Source organism: Ipomoea triloba, chromosome 11, assembly GCF_003576645.1.
Source record: "Ipomoea triloba cultivar NCNSP0323 chromosome 11, ASM357664v1".
Lineage (NCBI taxonomy): Eukaryota > Viridiplantae > Streptophyta > Magnoliopsida > Solanales > Convolvulaceae > Ipomoea > Ipomoea triloba.
In genome coordinates, this window is record NC_044926.1 from 16,651,786 (window position 1) to 16,665,584 (window position 13,799).

The 13,799-nt window shown below is 35.7% G+C and overlaps 1 protein-coding gene and 1 pseudogene across 1 annotated transcript; both read right to left on the minus strand.

Moving 5' to 3' along the window:
- Positions 1 to 1,890: 1,890 nt before the first annotated feature.
- On the minus strand, positions 1,891 to 6,440 carry LOC115997496. Its single transcript, XM_031237060.1, has 4 exons — positions 5,764 to 6,440; positions 4,709 to 4,933; positions 4,186 to 4,569; positions 1,891 to 2,813 (listed from the first exon to the last, which is right to left on the minus strand). Exons 1-4 carry the CDS (start codon positions 6,364 to 6,366, stop codon positions 2,337 to 2,339), a joined length of 1,689 nt encoding a protein of 562 aa, XP_031092920.1. The 5' UTR covers positions 6,367 to 6,440; the 3' UTR covers positions 1,891 to 2,336.
- A 4,545-nt stretch (positions 6,441 to 10,985) lies between these two features.
- LOC115997435 lies at positions 10,986 to 11,606 on the minus strand (annotated as a pseudogene).
- Positions 11,607 to 13,799: the final 2,193 nt, after the last annotated feature.

Below are 13,799 nucleotides of genomic sequence, written 5' to 3' on the forward strand. Positions count from 1 at the left end.
AATAGGACTTTCAGGCACCTGTCTATCCAGAAAGTCGTGAAAGACGGAAAAAGTCAAATAATTAAATAAAGTTACACAAATAAGCAAACAATGTTACTGACAAATAAGTAACTACGAATGTAAACAATACTGCACATCATCAAAGAAATCATCACCTTTGTCATAAATATGCGTAGGGAAAATTGAATCCTTGAGTTCTCTCATAACTGTTTTTTTTTTTTTTTTTTGAAAAATTCTCTCATAACTGTGTTAGAATAGAACTGTAACATATACTTGTGATTGGTTGTTTTGTATCTAGACAAATTAGTAATCACCAAAAAATTCTTTATCCAAAAAACTCGGCCTTCTTTAAATCTTCATGAATACTTTTGAACATAATCTCTACGAATATGTGCATGAAAAAAAAGTTCACGAATATGTGCATGAAAAAAAGTTCCCTGAAATTAAAGTGTTACAATATACTTACATACATACATATATATATATACACACACATATATGCATAAACAAAATATTTTGGATTAAAAAATTATTCAAATGATAGTACAAATATAATACCTCTTCATCATGGAATACACATTCTATAAACTTCACTGTTTTAGAACCTCTTCCCTCTAGAATCTCATAGGTACACATCACTCTAACCGTTATTGCATTCCTTTTGTTCTTAGGAGAAATTTCACGTCCAACAATGTCGAAGAAATTTTTAGCCATGTGTATTTGGTCGTTGGATTCTAGTATATTATCAATCTAGAGTTAATGCCATCTAGGGTCCTTTGAGTATAGTGGTTTCATCATGTTCGGTCCTAAAATTTCAAATTAACCACCCGTGATCCTTCAACTTTCAAATTGTTACCCTCTGTGGTTCAAATTAACCATCCATGGTCTTTCAACAAACAAATTTTAACCACACATGATCCTTCCAAGAGGACCACAACTGGTTAAATTTTGAAAGTTAAAGGACCATGAGTGGTAAACTTGGACCACATATGATAAGAATTTGAAAGTCGAAGAACCACATGTGGTTAATTTAAAATTTTAAGACTAAACGTGGCAAAACTACTATACTCTGAAAACCTCATATGGAAATAACTCTACCAATCTAGAATCGAACTTTGATAACTTGTTTTTATTATAACCGAGATGAAGTTTACATCTAAACGTTTAGCATAATGAAGTGTATAAATAGGACTCTACAACTATACGTATTGCAAAATCTTCCGTTTATTTGTTACTATTTGTTTTCCATCTTTATGCAATCTTTCTTATAATAAACGGATACTAACGATTTTATATATATTTGAATTACACATTTTCCATCTTTAATTACATATCTTCTTGCCATTAGCCTTGTGCTCAAATGACATGTAGTGGCTTTCCTATACGAGAGGCCACGAGATTGAGTCTTAGTGGAGGCGACACTAACTCTTTTGTACTTCAACAGGTTGAGAAAGTATGTATGAACAGATACTACAATGTAATAGAGTTAGTTGCAGCGGAAACTATATAGGAAGATTTTATAGATTATACCATACCATAATTTACCTGAGAAAGTAGACCACTAACACAAGATCTATTTTTAGTTTGTTAAATGTTTTCATTTTTAATACATTAAACATTATCTTTTGAAAGTTCATTTTTTGTATATTGAAAATTCATAGTTTAACAAACTACCTAAAAATAAATTTTCAATACATTACTAATGAACCTTTAATATACTAAAATTTAATATTTATCAATGATCCACATTGTAATGTGAACCTAGATCTATAATACAATTTGCCAATTTTTTAGCCTACAATGGGTAAAACCTAATGGGGCAGGGCAATGCACATTAACACTCCTAGTTGTATCAAGTTTAGACTTTGGAGTGTCATTCTAACCCACATATAGCCTGTGAATAAGAGGGAATTTAAAACATAATGTATATATGAATTATGAACACTCCACGTGCATCAGGGGCAGCATAAAAGAGTAAAATTACCATGTGAAAATAAGAAACATCTTGTGACAGGGGAACAAGAAAGTTAAAAGGTCCTTGGTCTCACTCACTCAAATGGCAAGGCAGTAATTTCACAAGGAAGCAGCAAAACTTCAGTTTATAGATATAGAGCCAGAACTTCCACCAGAATCATGGAAGAGCTCAAATCCTCAACCCCTTCGTCGATGATTGATGTTACAGGATCAACATTCCCTGCCCTTTTCAACCCTCAGAAGACTAGTTACAGCCGGAAAGTGATGTTACAATCATATGGGTAACATTCTTTCCCACCACCGTTTACACTTCAAATCATCTCTTGTGCATCATCACAGGAAAAGCAGGAATCTCTGCAACACTAATTAGCTCGGAAATCAAGGAATAGACGTAATTTCTGTAAAAGCAGCTCTCGTGTTCCATAGAGAGGCTTGCTGCTGGTGATCCAGTCCTTATCGAGAGCTCCTGCTTTAGCACTAGTCAACATTTCATCATGGAATGCAACCACAATGCAGTAAATAGAAGTCTTCAGGATATCGGCCATTGAATATGCTTCTGTATACAGAGGGCTCCCCTTTCTTCTCCCTGTAACCCATGCCGTTGACTTTTCTCGGCCGGAGCTTAATGTTGCCCACTTAATTCCAGTGGGATCCATTTGATATTGAGAAGATTCTAAGTTGGTCTTCTTGCCCATCAAGATTTCAACAGCTAATAAACCAGACAACAATGTTGAAACAACGGCAGCATTGCTCCCAGAGAGTTGAGCCACCCCGTAGCGATCCTCTGTGTGTGAGCGTGCAGTCAAAGAAGATACAACGCGGGCACACCACACAAGAAGCTGCATGTATTTATAATCACTAGTTACTATCTGTAGAACTGTATTTTAAAATTTCGTATATTATAGCAGCAATTTGAAGAATTTAAAATTATCATTACAACCATCTAGATATTCAGAATGTGTACTTAGTGTCTCGGATTCAGGTGCTAATAGTGAACAACATATACCAATCTCATTAAGGAGCCACTTACAAAACAGTTCATGCGTTTTACACTTACCCTTTTGGAATTTGGACCTTTTAACAATTCTGGCTTCTACTTTCTAATACATGTTAATATGTTATTATGCTAAATGTTAAAACCATACTTAAAGCTATACTTTGTATTCCTTTGGGCTTTGAAAAATCTGTGTTTTTTTTTTTTTAAATACTTAGGAGCATAGGTAGCCCAGTAATTTTTACAAAATTGGTAAACATTTGTGGGTGAGATAGGATTGGTGAAAGTGGAAGATTTCAAAGATAAATGGCCAACAAAGCCCTTTCTGCAAAGGGGTTTAGCCATGACATAGCAAATGTATGGTGAAGATCAAGGAACAGCCAAACAGCAGGGGCAACAGGGCTGGCCCTATATCAGCCCAAGCAGTGAAAATTTTCAACTTTACCACTTCTCAGCTAATTGTTGGCACATGTAGCATAAGTGGGAATTGCTTGTCCTAGCTAATGGTGCATTCATCATTAGACTAACCTAGTCCAATTAATGCAGCTTAGTGATCTTATGCTTCGACAAGCACATGAAAGAGAAAGGTGGAGTTGCAGGACAGTAGGAAGGACTAACCATGTAAATACCTAGCACTATTAAAGAAAATCCAAATATATAGAAATAACTTTGAACATTGAGTTGTCTAAAGCTTCCAAAAATATTTTTGCTATGATGAATCTATTAATAACAACGCAGCATTAAGAAAAAAAACAAATAAAGAAATGAAAAAGGTAAAAACCTTCTCTGAGTGTAAACTGCAAGAAATGGATCATTTTCTTTGTAACAGGTAGTACTAGTATTATATCACATGAAATTCTCAAGTTCTAGTTGCATATCTGTTCAGCATTTCATAATTGCAAACAGGAAGCAAAAAGGACTTCATTAATTTGATGGCCTAATAAGTATGAAACTAAAATCATGACAATTGGTGTAGCATTTTCTGTACTAGCAGTAGATAGTTGGAAATAAACATTGACATATCATAGTTATCAAATTCTAATGCTCTATAAAACCAAATGACCATGAAACTACTGAATGGCAACAGGTTTAGATTTCTGCATATTACGATCTGACATTAATAAATTTTGAAACACGGTAGTAAAACAAACATTATATCATGAGATGAGATCAGCTTTAGATGGATCCATTCACTAAACATTTGATAGATTATTTACCTGGCTGTCATCAAATGATTCATAGAGTTTTGAGTCTGCTAATTGTTCTGTTGGTGACCTTAGCTGATAAGATAGTTGGAAAGATGGATCTGCGGAAGAGCAATCCAATACTTCACCCAAACTTCTTGTGAACTGCTCTAAAGGTTTCAAGCATACAGCCACTACTCTTTTGTAAGTCTCACCAGTTTCTTCAAAAAGTGCAGCTCGGCGCCAAGAATCAACATTATTCTCACAAACCATGCAAAGGTCAATATATGCTAGATATTGCAATAGGGACCTTGGCATGCTCTCTTCCAATGTGACGAGAATAGGCTCACTTGGATTTGTTTCAGCTGCTGCAGAACCTTTTGGATGCGAAAATATGAACCGTTTTGTTTGCAGAACCTAATTCAGTCACAGTATCAGAATATTGTCATTTTCACATTTTTCTATTCATACTATCTCTACTTTGTAGAAAACTAATCCATGCAAAAACTTTTAGATAGAGTGCAACATACATGATCACATAAGCTAAAAGGCTAACCTGATGTAAATGATGACATAATTCCCAGCACAGAAACACCATAAAAGTTCCCATGTAGAATAAAATCTGTTCAGTAATGAACTTCCAGGCTGTCATTTGGCCCTTAAGCTCGTTGGGATGAACAAATGCCAGAAAAGCTGACAGGATGAAACCTACTGTTGTAAGTTTCACAGCACGTCTGATAGCTAAAGGAATCCCCATCTTAAAGCTGAAGAAAGGAGGACGCTGCAATATCAAACTTCTTCATCAAAAGCCATATGAGGGAAAAATATTCAAGAAACTTTTATATGAACCATTATAAAGCAACTAAGGGAGAAACATGATTTCAAAACTACATGTACGTAAAAGTAACCAAATAAATAGCACTGTAAAGTGTGAACTAGCATGCATAAGCATCTTCATTGAAAGTGTGTGGTTACATCTTTCGAACTACCTAAAATGCAAAATGATTCTTTTTTAATATAACACTTAAAACAATGCCTTATAAGACACCCTTGAAGAACTAATTACGTAAGTCTGCATGACAGAAAACCTCCAAAGCACTGATCAGCAAAGGACAGTGGACACACACTTCTCTGTTAGAATCCCAAACTTCTGAAGCACTGATGATATGTGAAGGACACATATTTCACAGAGCACAAACTGCCTAATGGTACATCTCACTCCCAAGGTCAAAGGCAGCCAGCTTTTGGAGGTCAGAAACAAAAAACTCAAATTTGAAGTCATTTAACCTTTAAATACATAATAAGTCTAATTGTCCAAACTTCCAACATTTTCAAATTACTTCCCCATCAGACTTAAATGGAACAGCCGATAGCACAACAGATCAATCAATAGAAGTGCATAATATGTATCAAGAATAAATATATTCCTACTGATGCAAGAATCATAATCAAAGCTCAGATGAATGAACACGATCGTACAAGCTATCTTTCTATTGATACAAAGCACAAGCTCCAAAAGTCCAATTTCCAATAGATGCTTTAGAGTCAAAGGTTGTATATTGCAACTCAATTACCTATCAGTGATAACAATTCAATTTAGCAATACTTCACCTGAATAATTGGGAAATGCAATATCCATCTCTTCTTAAAGACGTAGTGAATTCCATAGAAGAACCCAATCCCCAAACCCCTAAACCCTAGCTTCCCGATAACCATCCTCCTGGGCCGCAATTGACTAAAAGCATCAGAACTCCAACAAACCGAGATAATCGAAACAGCTGCGGAAAGGCTACAAATCCCCACGAAGAGCACAAAGCAGAGAGAAACCCTGGCGCGGCCGCGGAAGTCGGGGGAAAGCAGCGGCTGAGAGCTAGAATTGGGAAGAAAAACAATCCGAGCTGAGGCGAGCAGGAGCTCAAGTGGAGAAGCGGCGCGGCGGGGATGAGGAGTGGAGAGAACGAAGACGGAAATGGAGAAGAGGAGGAGCGAGACGTGGAAGGAAACGAAAGCGAAGAAGCTGAGAAATGAGGGGGTTAGAGGGTTTGTAGTGAAGGGAGAAAAGAGTAGGTTTTTGAGGAAGAAGAGGAGAGCGGTGGACTGGAGAGCTTGCCAGATTAGAAACCCTAGGAATCGGTGTTTGACGATGGTGGTTGAGGCGGTGGCGCCGCCGTCTTTGTCTTTGAAAAGGGACCTCTCTACCATGGCTAGAGACATTTTGGGAGGAGCAGTGGGCTACTGGGCTGGGCGGGAATATAAGGGCGGCGATGTTTACGTTTAAGCCTTCACTCTTTAACTCTTAGTCTTAAGGCTCAGAGGAGAAGTAAAGCAGGAAAACGGGCTCCTCAGACAGAGCCGGGTAGGAACCAGATTTTCCTATGTATGGCAAGGCAGGACTTGGAATTTGCATTCAATTCCCTGCGGATCATTATTGAATGAACCATGGTTCAAAACGATATCGTCTCTCTAATTAAGGAGACACAGCATCGTTAAATGTGTGATCCACATTGTGCATTTTTTTTTTTAAATATAAAACAAGAGAACTCGGACCTTAAGCATTCTTCACACGAACCTAATTTCCTTCTCCATTGCTTCTTCCTCGACTGCACAACTGTAACAAAGAAGATGTCCATTTCCGACTCTATTGTTGCACAAACAAGAGCCTCTTAAAGGTAATAATCTCATTCTAAACACACACTGTGGTTATGAATTCAAACAACATGCATAAAGTACATTTTCGACTACTTAGGGTTTATACTCGTTTCTAAAGATTATTCAAATAGAAATGTAAGCATAATGTACATTGTTTCGATTATGTATTCAAATAGCATGCATAAACTGTTCGAGGGTGCATTTGTATAAATAAAGTACATTATGTATGAATTTACAAGAAGATAGTCGGGTGTTTCAATTCTCCAAGCTAAATAGGGGTGTCCATTTTTATTGCTAAGGAAAGAATGAAGCATGGAACAAAATAATATAAGATCTGTTTCTATAAGGATTTGAACCCACAACCTTAAGCATAATAACACAAGTTCTAAAACACTAAACCACTCAAGATATTGTCCATTAAAGGTCAAAAAGCTCTACTTATGCAAGGGAGTGCGCTGTAAGCAAAGTAATGAGGGGACACGTGTGTGATCAAGAATGAAGGTAGATGTCGTCCATTTATCAACCATCTGAGTCCTTCAACAACAAAAATAGGTTGCTCGATTCCATCTTTTAGCTCACCAAACACCTTATGGTCTATTGGGCTATAGGTTGTATTATTTATTATTCTTAGCTCATTATTTGGGTTATAGCTTGTATTGTTTATTTATTTTTTGGGCCAGTATCCCAATATTCTTTTATATGTATGAGAATGACTTTTGAGGAAAATCTATACTTTGAGATGACTACTTGATGAGTAAAGCTACATGATATTGTAAGTTCCTCCATATTTATACTTTATTTTGGAAACGTTTATGAGAAAAGATGAGCTTTATATTTCTACATACTTGAATTACACACACACACACACACACACACACATATATATGGGTCCGGTTCACATGAGAACATATCCTTAGGTGAGGACGTGAGGACTAATATAGACCATTAAATCATAATAATGCATGATTGAGATTAAAATGGACGAATCACACGGATTAAGGAAACAAATTCCTTTAAAATATTAAAAAATATACAGTTAGGGGTAAATCAGTCTTATTAGAAGTTGTGCATTCCTATATCGAATGATGTGCATCGGTAACCCTCTGATTGTGCATTCAAACACCGTAAAAAAAGTCTATGATAAACATCTAATGTCCTACGATGCACCACACTAAGTACACTAATGCACAACTCACAACACTAGGTTGCACAACTAGCACACCAAAACGCACAACCATACTACCCAAACATGTGTACATATATACCAACATCCAAATATATAGGTCATATTATACTCAAAAGAACGAATGAAAAATAAAAAATATTGATCGCTTTGCATGGATGACGCTCAATCGATGATGAAGAAATCGCGGCTCCAAATCACAACGGTGATTATCCAAGAAAATATGAAACCAATTTAGCAAATGATTACCCATGCGTTCACACTGTGAGCATAAATATAATATGTGCAGTCCAACTATCAGCTTAGGCTTTTAGTTGAGATGGAGCACATACTTTAATTCACACTTAAAAAAAATAGAAAAATGTCATCTATTTCATGCGTTCACACTTTATCCATGCAAATGATTACCCATGCATTCACACTTTATCAAAAAAATAAAAATAAAATCAATTAATGTCATCTTAGGAAATCAAATATGGGTCGTCATCGAAATAAAAAAATGAACGCACAAAATTATTCATCATGTCCTCACCTAAGGATGGGTCCCCAGTTGATCTGAAATCATACACACACACACACTAGAAATGTCTATTGCAATATATTGTATTTTGGAATGATAATTGGATGAGAAGTGTTATGATTGAAAAATATTATTTTGAAATCCTCCATACTTATGTATATTTTGAATTGACTAAAAAAGTATTTTGCCTTGGATGGCTTATAATAACCGTACTACGTTTTGGAAATGATTAAAAATTGATTTATGGAAGGTTTATAATGTCTTGAAAGTATTATATACTATTATCTTGAAATCTATTACCCATTATGTAATATGGATTATTTTTCGAGTAGAGGGTATTATGGCTTTGGTTCTTAAATTACCTTTGAGGAAAACTATCTTGGGAAAGTATTATAAACCTTATCTAGGATGTTGAGTTGATAACTATCTTTCAATCGTTGTGTTTATAATGTGGTTGTTATTACTGGATGTTGTACCTCTAGAGCCTCAATTGTTGTTTTTAAGAAAATCCTATCCATAGTTCGGTGTGCGTACTTTTAGGAAAATGATCTTAAAATCTCATTTTTGAGAATTTTCTTATTTTGGTGTGAGTTGAAATTGTTGAGTCTTTTTCCTTCTTTTTTTTTTTTTTTGAAAACCCTCTTATTTAGTCAAATGTTGACATAAAGTATTTTGAAAACTCTGTTGGAAATGTTCTTTCTAAGCCTTTGGCTAAATATTTTCTAAAATGTGGTCTATTCGAGTTTCAAAACTTATTTACAAAGTATATCTATTTTCTAAACTAAAAATGTAATTATTTTACCATGCGGAGTAGACCTTACTTATCATTTTATGCTAATGTTATTGTTTTGTGTTTTCAACTCTTGTTGTTTTCAGGATGGAGTAAGTAGCTAGCTTTGAGAGCGCGTTGTAGAGGTATAGCACCTCGTGGATTTGTAGTGGATGGTATTAGATTAGTTCCTTTGAGTTGTATAATGTTGTAGATGTGTAGTTATACAGTTAGAACCTTTGTTAGCTTGTGTGTTTGGGCCTTGTTGGCGGCCCAAACGTAGCGGTAGCACCTTCTGTATTTCAAAATGATATTTTCGCTTCTGCATTCGAATTCGGTATTTTTAATAAATAAATGCCCTTTTTATGAAATATTTCAATTTTAATTTTGGGGGTGTTCCACCCTAGGCATGTCAATTTCTGTCTGGGTTTTTCTCCATGTTTTAGGTTGAATCTTGGAAAATTTTGAACGTGAAAGTTGTAGAGGATCGTCTCAGCATTCTATGAACACTTGAATAACTTCAATTGAACTTCTTATGAAAGATATATGACTAAAATACTATCAACATGTTACAAGGTTGTGCCCTTGGGCATGTCAAAGTTTGTTCAGCTTTTCTACCCTGATTTGTACCAAATCTTTGAAAACTCTAAACATGAAAATCGTAGGGGAGTGCCTTATCTTCCCATAGATACTTGAACCACTTCAATTGAAATTCATATGACAGAGATATGCCAAAAGTAATTTCAGAATGTCAAAAATTGAATATTTTATCATTTTTTATAAAAAAAAAAATTCCTAAAGATTTAATATTAATGAATTAAGCACCAAATTCCATCAAAATAAATAGAATACAAGAAAAATCATCATAGATATGATTTTAGAAATAAGTGTAACTAAACACTTATAATAAAAAAAACCTTACTTAAACATTTGCTTGCCGTCAAATAAATAAAACACAATCATAAACTCCACCTAAGGATTGACTTTTTGGATTGAAATTATCTTCAAAAATTTACATAAATATATGTATCGCAATGGGTTCACCCATTCTCAAACTTCAAACCATAGTAGGCAGGGGTCACTTCTCACTGGCTGACCCAATCCTAGAACATAATGTAATAATTTTTTTTTTGAAACTGTAAAATTTTCCAATAATAGTCACAAATCCCCAACATAGGAGGGAAGAACATTTAGGCCCTATTTGGTAAATAATCAGCCTATCAGTCAATTTTGGCTTATTGGACTACTATTAGTTGGTAAATAATAAGTTTTTTGTAACTCCAAAATGCTAAAATTAAAAAGGCTATTCAAAGTAGCCTTTTCAATTAGCTTTTTGAGAAAAGAAATTATACCAAACAGCTATCAGCTAATAGCTAATTTATCAAACAACTTTCTACAATCAGCTAATGTTATTAACAAATCATACCTTCTAACCCAAACAGTCAACCCAATCAGCTAACAGCCATTTACCAAACGAGCCTTAGTATTACCATCACTGTAACAGACACAAGCTAAACCACTAACATATAATCTACTTCATCAACCCAACTAGCTGATATAGTAGGAATAATATTACTAAGTGTATCGTATTAAAAACACAACACTATAGAGATCGAATTGAAGTACCTAAACCATCATTCTTAAATTCATAAAACATTAAAAGTAGAGAGATTGTGGCCTGGGAGTGCAAAATTAAAGAATGGCGCTAAAATTTACTGCGGCCTCCCGCCTGATTCCTGCTTTGATGCTTCCTTGATCTCGTCCCCGCCATCATCCGCATGCGTTAAGTTGTCTCTGAGCATTAAGTTGCATGATCAATGTGCTGTCCTTGTAAGATTCTTCACCAAGTGTGTCTAGCTCCGAGATGGCTTCATCAAAGGCCTGCTTGGCAAGGTTGCAGGCACGGACGGTCAGGTGAGTTAAGGATTTCGTATGTAATAGAACACAGAAAAGTTAAGGGCAAGTTCGAGTCTAATCGATCAGATTATCCTGAGCAGACTTAAAGTGCTCTCAGCCCCGGTCTTAAACTCAGCAAGGTACCTATGGTAATCGCCTTTCATCTTCAAGTAAAACACCTTGGACTCAACAATCGTCGAAGCCGTGGGACTCGAGAAGGTTTAATATGCCATTGCATATCTTGCTGAGCTTTGCCTCAATTCTACCCCTATATTCCTTAATAGTTAGCTCGAAAGAAGGTTCCTTTCCTCGACAGTTAGCTCATCCGTCTTGGCAACCTTCTCCATGAACTCCACCATTTCCTCATACCTCTCAGCCTGCTCGCCCAACTTGGCCATGTATACATTTTCCTCGCGAGATGACTCGGTTGACACCATCTTTTCTATACTCAACTAATACCTAATTCTGCAACTGAAACAGCGCGCAAACTGAAGAAAGGCGGTTTATAAAGAAAACGCGTTAGGGTGAAGAAAGCCTCCCATTGGCATTGGAAAAATTGTAATTTATGCCCCTTACAAATATGTTAATCATCAATGTCACCACTAAATTATTAGCGGTTTAAATGTTGCCCCTCAAATTTCAAAACGTGACATATATTACCTCTTCCCTAATAGGAAGAAGGAGAAACATTGTTGTTGGCAAAAGAAGAACAAATGAAGAAAGAAAAATGGAGAAAAAAAAGGTGGTCTTGGAACAGGGAACACGGCGAGTAACCACATTAACACCACTAATAATTCAGGGGATGGGCAGTATATATCACGTTTTGAAAATTGAGAGACAACATTTACTTCACTAATAATTCGGTTGTGACATTGATAATTGACGTATTTATGAGAGGCATAAATTACAATTTTTCCTTTATCGTTTAAGTCCTCTCTTTCTTTTTATTTCTCGGGCTTCTCCAATTCAAGTGCTTACATTAGATAGATACAATACAGTAGATCACCTTACCCCTATGAAGACAGTCGTTATACTGTGGACCATGGTCCACAGTGCATTGTGCACCATGGGTCATGGTTGATACTGTAGTTGTGTTGAACTGATATTGCAGTTGCGTTTAAAGGATACTGCAGTTGTGTTGAAAGGGAACTGCAGTTGCGCGGAACAGAGGCCGTGTCATCCATCTGGAATTGTAGTTGTGTTAAACGGATACTGCAGTTGTGTTGAACGGATACTGCAGTTGTATTGAACGTTCAACACAACTGTAGTATCAGCTATGATCATGGTCCACAATGCATTGTGGACCATGGTCCACAATATAATTTGCGCTATGAAGATGGTCTCACTATCCTTATTTTACCTTAGCACACATGGGATTGCATTGACTCTTTTTTTTTTAACTTTTTTAAATTATATTTTCCACATTTGTACAATAACATAAATTGCTTCTTTCACATTGGGGAGGGGATAAAATTAAACCTTACAAACTGTTCTTTTGCCTTGTTCCACATGATATTAGGTTCAATTAAGACCTCACCACCTTACAAACCATCAAACCAAGCTTGTGTGTTTTTTAGGTAAAGACAATCAAAACAAATGCATGAAAAAAAATAATAGGCTAAAGTGTCATCCCGAACCATGAACCATTCGTGGTTATTTATGCCGCACTTTGACCTTTCATAATGTATATTTAGACCCACAAACCATTATTTTCGCCTAGAATTTTTTACAGATTACCTACAGATTACAGGTAATAATATGATTACATAGATTTTTTTCCTTCTAGCATTCTTCCTTGTCATCGTCGTCCTCATCGAAATCCTCATCGTCATGGTTGTCTTCATATTCCTCCTTCACGTCTTCTACCACTGGCTTAGGCTCATCATCATTCAGAAGCTTCTTCTCAGTATAAAGTTCTTCGATAACGGGTCCAGGAGCCATCTTTACTGTTTTTCTGTTGCCTTTCGTTTTCTGCTTCAACTTTTTTTTTTTTCTAAAATTGCAGAAATTCTTCAGAGTTAGTTTTTCAACCGTGTTTGAAAATCTTCATTATACAACAAAGGGTACACTTAGCGTAGTACTATAATTGTTTAACATGCATGGCAAATGAAGACAATATTTCAAAGAGTTTAATGTAAGCTTATAGTCTATATATACAAGATGTAAACATATAATTCACGTAATAATATAAACACGTGATATATGGATCTTTAAAGTACTAACCTCCAGCATTAGCTTTCGATTGATGAAGGTTGTGTAGTCACGAGACTGTTGCGGCAGAGTAACTGTATAGTTTCTCTCAGTTTCTCTCAGTTTCTCAACCCTCTCTTGATGGTGTATGAGGATTGAATTGTTAAGGATCAAAGGGCTCTATTTATACTATCCATATGCCATCAATATGGTAATTGTATCCCTTCCCTAATCACACTTCCAATCACAATAAAGTCTTACCTTAATTAACAGAAGCTTGTATGGAAGTAATGCACCATATAATATATTACCTTAAGGGAAAATTGTAATTTATGTCCCTCCATAATATGTCAATTATCAATGTCACCCCTGAATTATTAGTGGTGTAAATGTTGCCCCTCAATTTTCAAAACGATACATATATTGCCCCCCCCCCCCCC